This window comes from Haliaeetus albicilla, chromosome 3, assembly GCF_947461875.1.
Source record: "Haliaeetus albicilla chromosome 3, bHalAlb1.1, whole genome shotgun sequence".
NCBI lineage: Eukaryota > Metazoa > Chordata > Aves > Accipitriformes > Accipitridae > Haliaeetus > Haliaeetus albicilla.
Window position 1 is genome coordinate 60,305,380 of NC_091485.1, and position 15,685 is coordinate 60,321,064.

Here is a 15,685-nt window from a genome sequence, read left to right on the forward strand (position 1 = left end):
ACGCTTTAGTTAGAATCATAGAATCATAGAATCATTTATGTTGGAAAAGACCTTCAAGATCATCAAGTCCAACCATCATCCATGCCCACTAAACCATGTTCTGGAGTACTCCGTCTACTCACTTTTTGAATACCTCCAGGGATGGTGACTCAACCACTTCCCTATTCCAATGTCTGACAACCCTCTCAGTGAAGAAATTTTTCCTAATATCTAACCTAAATCTCCCTTGCCGCAACTTGAGGCCATTTCCTCTCATCCTATCTCTAGCCACCTGACAGAACAGACCAACACCCACTTCACTACAACCCCCCTTCAGGTAGTTGTAGAGAGCGATAAGGTCTCCCCTCAGCCTCCTCTTTTCTAGACTAAACAGCCCCAGTTCCCTCAGCTGCTCCTCATAAGACTTGTGCTCCAGACCCCTCACCAACTTGGTTGCCCTTCTCTGGACACACTCCAACACGTCAATGTTTTTCCTGTAGTGAGGGGCCCAAAACTGAACACAGTACTCAAGGTGTGGCCTCACCAGTGCTGAGTACAGGGGAACAACCACCTCCCTGCTCCTGCTGGCCACACTATTTCTAATACTATTTCTGATTTGTTGTTGCTTCGGATTTTTTTGCCATGTCAAGTCAGTGACAAATTTCTTCTATGATAATTCCTCATTGCCATATTAAAAATTATTGATTGGATCTGTTTACTCATACCTTACAAGAAAGGTGACTCAAAAAGTTTGAAAAATTAATGTTAAGTTAAACTTTTAAGCATCACTGGCTGCTTTTACAGTTCCACAGAAAATGCTACATCTTTTTTCAGATAATTTCTTTGTCACTACTACCTCCATTAAGTGTATGTCTGGAAGAAAGTACAGCATTGCTACAGTTCAGTATTTCCAACAAAAAGTTCCTTTTTCCTCCTTTCAAGAATTTATATATTTAACTCCATTGTGAAAGATTAGACAGATAAAGAAGCTTTCAGCAAAATCACAATACAGGTAATTACGGGTCTGTCAGCATTTCCATTATGAACTCCATTTAGCATTAAGGGCTTAGCATTTTTCCATCATTTCAGAAAATGTCAAACTGAAAACTGGCATGCAGATTAGCAGCCTGGATGCAAATTTGTTTACACAAAATATTTAAATCTGCTCAGCTGTTTTTGATTTAGATATCAGCCAGAAACTTTAAACTCTCAGGGTTTCTCATGTGTTTTTGCCAACTTCTAGACCAAATCACAGTTAAAAAAATGTGATTGGTTAATAATCTGTTGACTTATTTTCTTCTAAAGTTTTGAAATTATTTACTTTAGGCTTTAAAACGGATTTTAGAATTTCCACTCATCTTGCAATTCTAGACTTTCTCCTGCCATCTTTATAAATGAATGATGAGTTACAATAGGATTCAAAAACTATAATAAAACTTGATAGTAATCTTAAAGTCTGAAACATTTTTTTTAGGACTCACTTAACTACCATCATAAGACAGTGAACAGAAATGGACCAAAGCCTGTAAGCTTTTTGAGAGTGTCAATTACTTAGCCCACTAGCTCTAATACCATTTTAGGCTACTGGCCAAAAAGAATCTGATGGAGTTCAACTGTTCAAGTTTTTCAGTTTCATCAGTTTAGTTCCATGCATGGTATGAGCAGTTTTGTAGGACTGTCACATCCTAAATAAACTCTTCTGCATCGCAAGGAAATATTTTGCTTGTTATAACAATCTGCTCTGTTCTGCTAAAAGTCAGCGACAAATCTTCTTTTCATTTCAGTGTGGACGAGCTCTAAAATAATCTACTAGTAAATATTTCAATAAGGTTATAATTGAATCACTCTTGTTCAAAAATATACTTCTCACTTGAGAAGTAAGAAGCTTTGAATGGGAAGACTTACAGCCACCAAGCAACATGCAATAGAAACACTGTTATAAACATTAATTGAGCCATCAATAGAAATGATACAGAAAAATAGTATTAATTCAGAAAGAAAAAAAAAAGGCACTGAGATTGTAAAATACAGATATTCAAGAAGATAACTGGCATATTGAAAATCCTGATAAGAGATGGGCAAACAGGAAAAGTCAATGATACTTCTCAAAAAATGCACAGTCATCCAAGTGTGCCAAAGAATAGGAATCTAGCCCCAAACACTCTGTGAATTAAAAGCATGAAAGAGTATGTTACAAAAGAGATGGTGGAAATAAACTTTGTGCAAATGAAGCATGGAGGAAGCAGATGAGGAGAAAAAAAATTAGCAACTAAATATATCCAAATCAGTTTGGCCAGAGGATGTTCACCTACAAGACACTGTGTACTGGCTTAATAGTGCAACCCCCCCACACACACCTTTTAAGAATGAAGAAAATGTTCTTCAGAAAATATCTCAGATAGATAGCATTAAAGTACAGCTGTATCTTCAGGAGTATCTGCAAATTCTTTAATGATGTTTCAATGCTCATTGCATTGTGTACTTCATTTTTAATAAAGGACCCATTTTCCTTATAGTTACCTCAGACTTACCCTAAATCCTAGCAGGCAGTTAATGACTTCTTAATAATTATAGAGGTTCTGCTGAGCAGATTCTCTCCTTAGCTGATATCTGTGGCACGCTCTGACTCTTTAGATTAGACATTTGTGTTAACTCAGCTGTCAATGGATTTCGAAGAGGTGACCAGTACAAGAGGCCCCAAAGGGAGCAATTTGGAACAGCAGCATTCACAAGTCAGATACATAGCAAACTCTCTTGATTTCATTGAAATGCTCAGTCATTCTTCGAACAAGCAAGTAACAGAATCCCTACAAATCTAGCCTTGTTTTACCCTATGTGATTTTTTTTTTGCCTTTTGTATTTCTTTTTTTTTTTAATTAATCTATGAAATTCTGTAGAATTTAGAGTCCTGACTAGTCTGTTCTGGTTGTCCGAGAATAATGATGTCAGTAAAGGATACAGTACTACTATTAGATCTGTAAAATTTCCCTTACCATGTCACATGGACAGTTTCATTGCATACATTGGAGCTTGAAAAACAGAGAAGATACATCTTGGATTTCCAAAACATGCCAAGTATCCAAATTTTAACCATCTGATTCTATGGTGTTTATTTCTATGCAAGTAAGGATTTTATCTTTAAGTTACTATTAGGTTTTGACTTTTTTTAATCATGTGTTTTGAAGTTTCTTTGTTTGGAGTGAACAGGTTTTATTTTGGTTACCAAAAAATAATCTTGTAGACAGGCACAATAGACTGAAGAATGAAAACAAATATATCTGAAATTCCACTCTTCCAATCTCGCCTCACCTTCTTGCAGATGATTTAAAATCCAAAGAACATCCTGAAAAAGTTGGTAAGTCTAACCGATGATTGTAAGGCTAGGAGGATATTTAATTTCCTAACAGATTACCCTTACATGGTTATTGCTTTGGGCCACAAAAAGACTTTACAAATGACATAGAAACTAAAGAGAACTTTCTATATTTTACTGCAGGCTTTATGTTTTTGGGATTTCTCCAGTGGTACTTGTGGAGTGGGAAGAGTTTGGGAAGGGAGCCCAGAAGTGCAGGGGAGGCTGGATAAATTGGGAAAAATTACAGGAGCTAGCTGATGAGCTAGAATATGAGTGTAGTAAAAATATATAGATAGAGCTTAGGAGAGTGGGTTTTTTTATGGGTAGCTTAATTTAAAACTAGCTGAAATTAGTGTAGAAACTCATACAAATTTCAGTGAGCTGCAACTGTAGTAGTAAAAAGATTTAGGAATTTTGGAAGCATATCCTTAGGAAAGTTATGGAGGCAGGCATGCAGGGGTCACCAAGGCTGTTGAACTCGTTCTATATTAAACATTGATTCTGTTGCTTATTGCTAGTTCAGATAAATAGCTCTGAGAAGCATAAGTTTGTCAAGATGTTTACAAAAAATCACTGTTTTATATAGTTGATTGGTGCAACTTTCCACTGCTGACAATGAAAATGCCAATAAAATGTATCTCACCTATTTGTCAGGGGAAACTTGTTATCCTTGCATGAGAAGACATGGGAGGTTCTGTTGGCACTGTATCCTCTATGAAAAACACAGAAATGCTATTGCTAGTCTATTTTTTTTTCCACAGAAGGGAGCTGAAAATTATACTCTCTCAAGAGTGCTGAAGTACTTGGGTAGAAAATTGGGCCACTGAAGAAGTATAATAACATTCACATTCTTACAAGATGTCTATAATTGCTATAAGGAGAATATGGTTGAATTTATGATATATGAAAGTTCATTAAATAGAATCTATAAAAACCTCTAAAAAAATATTCTCCCAAATGTCAGAGGTATTTTATTTTCCCAGGAGGGAGTTGCCAAGATTGAAATAAAGGGTAAAGAGGTGATATTATCAAAGTCTCTGAAGCTAGTAACTATGTGAATTGTGTGAAGGAAATTATTGGCCTCCTTCAAAAGAGCTCACAGAAAGGATCTGCTGTTGAAGAGTTCTGAATGGAAGTGGTAGATATGCTGAATAGTAATGTGGAAAGGAGTAGGTAATGATGTTCCTATTTGTTTTTAAGTTGAAGATCTCACCAAGAAACTGAAGACTGAGCAGTTAGCTCCCCTCTTTCTGTTGTAAGAGGACATTTTTCAAGCCCATGAAATGTAAAATGTTGATTTTTTTTTTTTCTCAGTTCCAGGACCCTTTATTGAAGGGTCTAATTAAAGATGAAATCTTCTAGCAGTTTCATATGAAAGGATTTCATATTCAGTAAATAATTTGAATGCTGTAAAAATCTTAGCCATTTTAGTAATAGTCCTAAGAGGGAAGGATCATTGTCATGAGTATTGCTAAGACATTCACTTGTTAAAGTACAATTTGTATCATTGCTTCAATACATCAGACTGATGAAAATTTTCTAATCAGGTGAGCAGTTTTGTGAGCACTATATTGATGTAAAGATTTTTGGAGAAAATGTCTTGCCCTTTCAGTTATACATTATGAATTATGAAATATATGTATTTCTTCTCTTGTGATCATTAAAACTGCCATGTCATGCAACAAGCATTGCTAAAGTCAGTAGCAGTAGTCATATGATTAAGTATAAATGTCAATTAGCATAGATATATTCAAGGGAAAACACACAAGATGAGCATAGTCATGAATTAAGCATAGGTTCTTCTTGATAGAGCACACAGCTGCAGATGCCTGCTACCAGAAGTGCTGGCGTGCACACACACACACACACACACACACTCGCATGTGGCTGTGTGCGGGTCTGTGTTCCTGCATATACCCGGAGATGCATGAAAAAAGTGTCTTTTACCACAGAGCTGATTCATTGACTTGATCATGTGAGGTAGCCAAAGACCTATTCTTCTTTTCTTCCCTTCACCTTTGGTTAACCAGGTAGGCTTTCCAAAAGTCAGGATTTGGACCCTTGTTTTCAAGTATGTTTTAGCTCTTGTGATTTTGGCTGAGTATATTACATGTTTTTAGACTCTGAGATGGTGGCAAACACAAAGAATGTGCTAGCAGAAGATAAATACAATAAAATTAATGTGGAGAGTCCGTTATTTTTGTGCTTTGTTTTTTCTAGATAATTCAGCATTTTCAAATGTTACTATGTATCTGGAATATATGATAATCCAATAAAAGTAAAACCAAATTGCATTAATAATTATCTCTGAAAGCATTCTAAACTGAAATCTATTTTCTCAGTTCCTCCCAGTTCCTCTGCAGCTATTAGCAGCCTTCCGCAAATTCTAAAATGTTTTACTGGAGAACAAAAATTTAATAAGGAATGTTGAAACCAGGTTGTAAATTGGCTGTAATTCAGCATATGCCCTGACAAAAAGCATGAGTACTCTATGGTTTTAAGGACTACAGCTGACGTTTCGTTAGCATACTACCGTTACATCAAATCTAGTGGACTGATCCCCAGAAGTGCTAACATGATCAATAAAATGTAGAAAGACAGAGCATTTTCTGACTGTATCCAAATATATAATTTATTTTACTTAAATAGAATCATAAACAATTTACTTCATAATCTTTATGTTTATAATGCAATGTGAGTTTTCCAAAGAGCACGTCTATTGAAAATTTCTGGTGTATTGTAAAATACATGGCTTCTGTTATAACTTATATTTCCAAGTCAAATGAAAGGTATGTACAGAAAACTGTAATTCAAAACTCAGTATGAAAAGAAGCAGAGGCAAATGTACTCTCAAAGGTCCTATTCTGGACTCTCCTTTTGTTTTCAATGGGCTCAACAATGGGCAGTTTAGAAGCTCATTTTATATCCTGTTTTATAACTTCTATTCACCTTTGGATCAAAGCTGATCTACAGAAGCAACACCACAACTTTTAGTATAGACTTTTAAAAGATTAGTTTTAATTAGACTACGCTTCGATTCCCAAAGCAAATTGCACAGCAATCAAGAAAGCTAAGTATAGTAGAATGTGAAGTTTTCCTTCTGGGTTAGATTAAATAGTGGAGGAAAGGTTTTGTAATTCAAGTAGTTCCATCTCTACACTATGTTGAAACAAGAATAATATCTGTACTATGCATTTATGTAGGTTATTTTAGCTAAGGACTCCAAACTACACTTGCAGATACCCACTTTCTGAGTCTGAAAACAGTTCTATAAGAAGATAATGATCACAGAGGGATCATTTTAACTGCCACTGAAATACAGCCACCTCTGAGATGTGATATGTCAGCCTCTTTAAATGATAATACAAGTATTAAAATAAAACATGAAATAGCACAAATACTTTTTTTTTGTATTTAAAACGTGATTAGAGGTTTTAATTCTAATAAAACCAGTTTTATAGAAACTATATTTAGCAACAATTTCCTAAATCAGTGGGAATAAGTAATTGTTTCAGTTAATTGTTAATATGTTAGGATCAGGTTTTATTAGTGTTTTTAGTAACTGGTGTTTTTTTTCTTTTCATCAAGCTTTCCTCCTAACATTTGCTAGCTATCACTACTTGTACTCTTGTTTTGTTAGTGAAATCAGTTAAGTATTATAGTAGAACTTTCTTCTGAGATTGGGAATACACAATAAATTAAGAGGTAATGGATACTTGCACATATATTTCAAGTTGTTACCTGCACCTTTGTAAGCTAACAATGCAGTCTGTTGAATTTCTTCATAACATAACCAAATATATGAATATAACCTCTATATATGCATATTATATGTGTATGTGTACACATATGTGTATACACAATTCCATGAGAATGAAACCAAGCAAGTTATAATGCATAAAGATAAAAAGCTAGTAAGATATGTAAATATGGAAAACAGACAAAATAGAATTCAAGGTCAGAAGTAGTGATTCATCATCTGTATAATTCAAGTAATTACTCAGTCATTTCTGCCTCAAGCCTGCAGATTCCTTTAGTCCTACTGCAAAGATAATCTGTGTTATTTACAGCCCTCGGGAGGTGAAAATTCATCACCCTGTGAATCCTTCTGTGGTTAAGTTAGTTACTGTTATTCACCTCATTTCTATGATACAATATGAAAATGATACATGATGCTATGATGCTTTTTGTAGAATCCAAGGGAAAATGGGCAGTCCATCTCTCTACGTCTGCGCTGGTTGCATCCCATTTTGCTTTTTGACAATACAGTCTTGTTAGAGGACCAGTCCTGGTGGAATCCCTTGTATGTCGTTCCCCAATATGTTGAGGCTCGCTCTCTCTGACTAACACTGTTCCTAAATCTACAAACTTATCTGTCTAACATTTCAGACACTGGGAAGGAGATAATGAATTTCCACCATTTCCTTCTTTGACATTTACAACGGTATTCAGCACTTATAATGCCGGAATTATGGAGCCATAGTAAATCTTACATGATCTGTAAGAACAAGGCAGCAAGACCATGAATGCAAACCTGCCCAGGAAAAGTAAACAACTGAATGTAAACATCTACAAAACCCTGGTATGTCTGTCTGTGTGTGCATGTTTATTTTAAAAACTTTTCCTCATAGTCCAATATCCTTGTCCTTTCAGTTTCCCAGAAGAAAAGCTAGACGTTGGGAAGCAGATATTAAATGTTTCCTAATACTACTAGGTTTTTTTTTAAGAGGCAGGTGACATCCTGTACATTACACACCATTCACCCTTCTATTTAGGTCCAAGATAATTGCCAAATATTGTCCCTTGAATTTTTGATAAATATAAAGATTCTCTCTTTTGGTAGAGAAATTGTACAGTTTCATTGAGAAGGAAACATTCTGTGAAGTTGTTTGAAAGGCACGTGTTTAAAGCACGTAAGAGTTCTGGAATTTTGTAATAAACTTTAGCATGAAAATTCTTTAATCAAAATGGTGAGGTAAGTTTTATAGCCTTGTAATAACTACTTTTATCATACACCTCTTTGATTTGTTACTTAAATATTGCTTCTTCAAATATCTTGTGTAGTAAGAGCTTCCTTAAAATTATAGGGGTCTAAGAAAAACCAACAACTTAGACCAAATTGTCTGTTCTCTGACTGTTCTTTCCTGGGAGATTGCTTTGGAGTAACTGGTAAACTAATTTCCCACAAGGGCTTTGTTCTGTTGTTTCACTCTTAACCCTTATGTCCAGAAATACAAGCCGAATGATACTCATCAGCAAGAAGTTGAGTCTGAGATGTCACAAGCCTGTTGACTTAGAAATGAAGTTTTCTATTAGTGGAGAAGGAGAAAAACAATTTTTGCAGCAGATTATAAAGGCTTTCCTACTCCTACCAGTTCCAATTTATCAGATTCTGTAGAATTAACATTTTACATATATTTCTAAGTTATTTTATAGATGTTTTCCTTTGACTTTTACTGTCTCTCTCTGCCCCAGCATTATAACGATGGACTCACTTGGCCTTGCTTCAGAGGTGTTAACTAGTTCCCCAGGCTCTCACTGGACCCAGCTGAAATCAGAAATGCTCAATACCTCTGAAAATCAGATAGTATGCAAGACACTTGTTTTTTAAAAAAGAGGGATACAAGGCTACGTTATTCTTCATAACCTTTTCTCTGAAAGGGTATTACAATCATGCAAATTGAACCATCCCCACAGGATACTTCAAAAATCTTTTAAAATCTCTCTAAAAAATATCTCTGCTTTTCTTTCTCTTTACTAGGTCCATGTGCATTCAATGGTTACAAATCTCAAATTTTGGGGGCTGACCTGTGTAGCACATCAACAACACTGGGTATAATAAAGTCAATTTTTTTTACAAGCTTTCACACTATTCAGTGCTTCCAGCCAGATGCAGAGCGTGAAGGGTGGAGGATGTATATGAATGCAATGGTATAAAGGGAAGGGAAGGCAAGGCAAGGCAAGGCAAGGCAAGGGCAGCAGAAGGAGAGAGAATAGACAAGTGATGGAGCACAGGCCAGTCCATGCCTCTTAAAACATGATGTTTGCAAAGCAGCCTCTAGCTCGGGAGACCCAAAACTACTGGCTGCTGAAATCCAGGATAATGTGCTAGTGTCTCTGTACTTGCTGTTTCTCCTATCTTTCCCTAGATTACTGCTAATAGTCACCATTGGAGATAAAGAGCACTACGCTAGATGGGCAATTGATCCTACTTGATTTGTTCCTCAAAAACAAACAAAAAAATCCCACAAAAACCCCCAAGGGAAAAAAACAGGTAGACTACAAGTTTCTACTACGTTTATTGCACAGGAGTTTTGGAAAGGAGGGATTTGAAAGCACATCCACAGAATTCTTTATGTCTCGGGGGCTGGTGCTTACAAGTCGGGATGTCGATACGGGAGTTGAAGATACAACCTGTCCCTCTTCAGCCTGTGCGGTTGCCTGGAGCCCCCAGCCCGCTCCCGCGAGGAACGGCCTCATTGCGCTCAGGGAGTGAGGGGCTAGTTCTGTATCTTAAAAATACCGCAACCACCCACCCTAACGCTGCCTCAGACTTGCAAACAAAAGACTTGGAGGAGTCACCGAGCTAAAGCGAGCAAAGGCAAACGACGGAAGAGTGTATTAAGAAGGACTCCCAGGAGGTGCGGGGGTCTCGGGCGGCTGCTGAGGCCGGTGCCGGAGCCGGAGCCGGAGCCGGCGCCGGTGCCGGTGCCGGTGCCGGTGCCGGTGCCGGGCGCGGGTGGAGCCTGCCGGCGGGCTGCCGCCGCTCCGTGCCGGCTCCGCCTTGCGACTGCTGCCTCTCGCAATGAAAAAGCGGAGACTGCGGGCGACGTTCCTCTGTGCCCTTTGCGGGTCCCTGAGGCCGCCGGGCAGGGGAAGGAGAAGCGGTCCCTGCTGCTGCTGCTGCGAGGGGACGCGTGTTTCTTCGTTCTCCCCTGCAGAAGAGGAGGAGGAGGAGCCGTGCGCTAAGCGGGGGCATGGCAGAGCCTTGGTTTAGCCCTGAACTGAAGGAGAAGGGCGGGGGTGAGAGAGGGTAACTTTGCCTGCAGCCCCGCAGAACTGTGTAGCTGGGAAAAATCGCTTAGGTGCTGTGCACAGGAGCCCCGTGTGGTCTGCGGGAGCTGATGGGAAAGAGGCACCGTAGAGGAGCTGAGCGTGTGCGGAGGAGTTGAAAAGGAAGGGCGACGTCGTCCCTTCGCTAGTCAGTGTCTCCCTGCACCCCTGCGTGCGTACACACGCACAAGCACACGCACAAGCACACGCACACAAAGATGCAGCAGCAGCGACCATCTGGAACTGAGGAAACCCGACCCCACTGCTCCTCGCCCAGGCGTTTCCGCTTCGGGGACAGAGCGAGCACTTCGCTGCGACCACCCGTGCCCCCCCGAGGAAAGCCAGACACCAGTAACCCCACAAGTCAAGTGACTGAGAAGGAAGCTGTGGGGAGGGGCTGGCGGAGCCCGAAGGGAGCGGGGCTGAGGTGGGAATGGGGGAGAAGGGAGACTGCAGAGGTGGCTGAAAGAAGCAGGGCATGCTTTGTCCCTGCTCGATATTTCCACATGCCAGGTACCCCCCAGTGGAAATGGAAATCTTTTCCATTTTCTCATCCCTTCTTCTGTCAACGAGCCGTTTAATATCTCACTGCTTCGTCTCCCTTTTATTTTGAAAGCTGCCCTTGTTCCGCTTGTCACAACTGCAACAGGGGAACAGAGGAACAACAGCAGAGGCAAAGCTTCGTTTTAGCCAGGCAGACAAAAGAGCAGACCTTGGTGCTCTCTGCTCTCTGCCTCAGAGCAACAGCTAAACAGAAGAGATGGAGGAGTCTTGTGGTCTCTGGCCATTTCACCTGATTTCCTCTCTGGCTTGCTTCCACAAACAGATCTGAAGCGTTTTCTAGTTTGTTATTTTTCTGGTGAAGGGACGTGCCAAACTGAAGGGGTGCAGGTATCAGTGATTTCTCTCTTAAATCCCAGGAGGAAAAGCTCACTGATGCTGCTTCATTTTTAGGTTTTTTGTTTTTTTTTTTTTGTTTGGTTGGGGTTTTTTTAATCCCCTCTCCTCCCTTTTCTGTAAGGGAGTTGGCTGGTGGAGGTTTCCACTCCCTGCTCCTCCAAGCTTGGTTTGTATTTCCCGTGCCTAAATGGTTCTTCTTATTTCTCCCAGGCGTGTGTGGGGGTGTGGGGGTGAGGGAGAAGGGGAAGGAGCTTTCCTAGGTGTCTTGCACATCTAAAGGGAAGACCACAGGATCCATCATCCCCTGCAGCTGGCCAGGAATCACCCTACTTGGTATTTTCTAAATGTTTGGGGGTTTTTGTTTGGTTGCTTGTTTGTTTTAATGCCTCCTGTGCCTTCTCTCGCTTTTCAATGCTGCCGTTTCTTTGATTTTTTCCTCCATGTCTATCCAAGAAAGATTTTGTTGGAGATTGATCCGCGGCATAATGAGATATTGCATAAGCAGTTAGATAGTCATTGAAGAAACTACAATTCCTCTGTACTCCAGCTCTTCCTATCACCCCTTCCCCAGCAGTTCTGATAATTTCCTTCCTCCCATTTTCTCCTTTCTTCTCCCTTTTCTAAACCCTCCCAAGTATTGTCGCAAGGTTCCAGAGGCAGAAATTTATAGATGAACGTGGAGAATTTTTTTGTCTATATGGATATATACGAGAAGCGCATAATTAATCAGATATGAACAAGGCTCCGTAAGCACCCTGGGATAGTTTGACACCTGTAACAGTGGGATAGCTGTGGATCGAGACTGGAGAAATGGTGACAGGACGATGACAAAAGCAGGAAGGGCCTGAGAGGCAGATATCAAGCAAAGCTGTGGAAGGGGTCTGGATGACAGGAACCTCAGCAACAGTTTGGGTGGTACAATGTGGTGCTGGACTATTCAGTAGAGGTGATCAAGCAAGGAAGGGTATGGGCTAGAGCTTGCGGAGGTGGGGTGTGGTGAAAAGGCCTTGCCAGGCAATGGTAGAGCAGATGCAGGATCTGGGGAGTCACCTTGCTCCCAACATCTGGAATGCTTTAAATGGGTAGGTATTCATTCATTGTTTGCCTCTGCCAAGGTTTCTGGGAGCTGAAGCGTGTGCTGACACAATGGGAATATAAATCAAGGTAAAATGTATTCATTCACAGAGTGGGGAGAGAACTAAATATAAACGCCCAGAACAGATGCAGTGCTGCATTCAGCCTAAGCCAGCTCTATGGAGTTTGGCTGCCTGAAGGAGCCCGCACCCAGGGTGTAAAACCCGACCTACCGGATTTGCAGTTGCTGGGAGTACCCCCCGGTCAGAGGGAAGTCTATGGAAACTGCTGGGGTCAACACCTGGGAAGCTCAGGCCCTGACAATAGAGAGGAACCAGCTTCGCAGCATGTCCCTGGGACTGTACGTGGGCAGGAAGAGAAAGGGCCAGTTTCGCAAAGCCCGTTTTCTCTCTTTTTCTTGGGCCGTTTTAGGTGCTTCACGCCAGCTTTGCCCTCAGTACCCAGCGTTTTTTCCTCCTCCCACCCCCAAGGGCAAGCGAGGCGGCTTCTCAACAGGTGCTGTGGAAACTTGCACCGCTCCCGCGGCCACCGCGACGCGGGGAGAACCGCCCGAGTCCTGAATTTTGTAGGATGCTGCCGCCCCGCGACTCCTGCTCACAAAGCAGCTGCTTCGGCAGCAGCTCCGGAGCCACCCGGTAGCCCCGGCGCCTCCGTTCCGCGCCCGCTGCGCGCCGCGGAGCGGCACGGCGCGCCTCGCAGGCAGCGAGCCCGTGACTTGCCAACGATGGCAGCCGGCACCGGGAACGCGTTAACGACAGCGGGCTGAACCGGGGCAAGGAAATGCCCCCCGAAGCCCCGGGTCGGTCCTGGTCGCAGACCTCCAGAACGGGGCAAAGCGCAGGGAGCAGCTCGCTTCAATAGATGCAAGCGGAGGGAGGCTGCCTGGAACGAAAACGCGCGTTAACGCCGCAGGCAAGCCCCTTCCCCTTCCATCCCCCGCGCCGGGATAACGGGGGATGAGGTAAAAGCCCTCGACACCCTCTCCGTGGAACACGAGTTATCTTTTCCACGCGATGCAAATGGGGGGACAAGCAGCTGCAAAGCTCTACAATAAACTGTTTCATCCAAGGCAGAGCCAGCTTGGGAAGGCACGCCTTTGAATGCCCCCCCTCCACCCCCGCCCCCCCGCAACACACCTCCTTGCCACCCGTGCAGGCAACCTCTGTAGGCGATAACCAAGTCTAAAAACTCGGAGAGGATCGATAATGTCTACTAAATATTCTGGAAATGTATGAGTGTGGCGGGGAGGAGGGATGATGATGAGGAGGGGGATAAAAGGGTGATTAATCAGGTATTAATCACTGGCCACAAACAAGGGGAGATTATTTCGGGTAGGCAGCCGACTGTGGGGAGTTGCAGAATAGATCCTTTTACTGAAGGCACGCGTGATGGGATCAGCACTTCACCGTTTAGCGATGCCTGTGTAATTTTGAAGGCGCACATTATTCAAGCCACATATTTCTTCTTTTCTCTGCATGTAGCATTTCCCTTAACTGTCTGCAAGCACAGACTTAGTGAAGATATTTATGCCGCTAACTAGAGGCTTCCTTTTTGCTCTCCTTTCATGAACACAGAAGCAGGAAGAAAGCAAAATAGCCCCTACACCGAAAAAAAAGAGAAAAAACCTCCCAACCCACCCACCCCGCCCCCCCCCCCCGCCCCCCCCGTACATCAGGGAAAAGGGACTAAAGGAGGGAAGAGAAAAGGTGTCGATCTTTGCACCCAGCGGCAGACCATGCCTTCAAGGCTGAATTGCTAACGTACCTTCTCGACAGCCAGGGAGCCCTGCATGCATACAAACAGCTGAGCGTGAAGCGCATTTCGGGCTGTGAGACGGCTACGCACACGCTGGGCTCCTCCGTAACTTTCCCCACGCAACGGGTTAAACTAATAAGTGCATCGATACAGGCATTCCCGCAAAGAGCTCGTGGCTCGACCGAAAACCAGAAATGTAGGTAACACCCCCCCCCCCAAACACACACTACCATCATCATCACCTTAGAAAAGTCATCCGGTGGGATTTGCTTGAATATACACTAGTTAGAGGCTATATGAACCAACTCACGTCTCCGTTTGAGCATACTGCAAGAATATTTATTGAGCCCCAGCTCAGTCACTGCATTGAACGCCAAGCCTGGCAAGCAAATACATTTCCTATCTCGGAAGAGAGCTCTGAATCAACTCCTTCTTTCCTCCCCGCTTTAGCGATCATTTATATCTTTCCATTGCAAAGTGCCCAGGGTACAAATATAAAATAAGAGAGAAATATATTTTGAAATACACGTTGGTATAAGGCGAGAGCTTGCAACGCCCTGACCGAGAGCAAACGCACCCCTAAAAATATACCCCTCAAATACTACCCTACCTTTCACACACGAAACCATCAATAAAAAGACGAGGTTCCAAAATGTAAATCCACTTTTAATCTCCATTTTCTTCACCAGGATGAAGTCCAGCCGGCCACATTTAGTACATCCCCTTTCCCAAAAGTCTGCTAATTTCGATTCCTTTGCACGGATTTCCCCTCTGCAGATCCCTTTCATATTACTCTCGAGAGCTCCTAATTCCTATTCCTTGGCCAGGCGCAGCGGAGTTGTTGCTGTTGATGGTGCGCGGTCACAGCTCGGAGTGAATGGTGTTTCTGGGATACCACAGCAACCTTGACGAGGACTCAACCATCTCTCCAACGGGGGCACAAAGTCTCAGCTACTCTCGATCGTGTCTTTTCCTTCCCCCCACCCCCCCGCTACCCCAACTCCCTGCGCAGCCGAAACCCACCACAATCCTGGCTCCTTACAGCATCCACCGGGAGCCACGGAGGAGCATCTTAAAGCTCAGACGCTCTCTCGAATAAACTCCAAACAGTATTTGCAATTGAGATTCTCCCCCCGCCCCCCCGCTCCCCCGCGAGGATCAATTCAGCCTAGGAGAACGGCTCGGGAAGCGGCAGAGAGAGTGGCGCGGTCTCCCCAGCCTCCCGGAGGAGCCTCGGGCAGCTAACACGGCGGGGCGCATCCATCCCGCCGCCGCTCGCCGAAACGATCAGTGCCTCGTTATTAAGAATTCACGTGCGGTGCTCGGGGGCTGCCGTCGTCACCGCCGGCACACACTCACGCTCACTCACACTCACACACACACGCGCGCGCGCCTTCGGGCACACCGCTCGCACGGCCGCATGTGCGTCTCCGAGGGGATTGGCAGGCTAATTGCTCTGCGCGGAGACATTAATTACAGGCCGGTCTCCGCGGGCGCGGGGAGGCGGCGGGGGGCAGCCGCGGCGGGCACAGCCCCGCTCCCCGAAGA

General features: G+C 43.0%; 1 protein-coding gene across 1 annotated transcript in view; it reads right to left on the bottom strand.

Moving 5' to 3' along the window:
• The window catches only part of CSMD3 (CUB and Sushi multiple domains 3), a 760,948-nt gene extending 745,851 nt beyond the window's left edge, over positions 1–15,097 (bottom strand). The window contains exon 1 of the mRNA XM_069779925.1: positions 14,748–15,097. Within this exon, the coding sequence (XP_069636026.1) occupies positions 14,748–14,925 (178 nt within the window). The 5' untranslated portion in view covers positions 14,926–15,097. The remainder of the gene's footprint in view (positions 1–14,747) is intronic.
• Between the last annotated feature and the right edge of the window lie 588 nt (positions 15,098–15,685).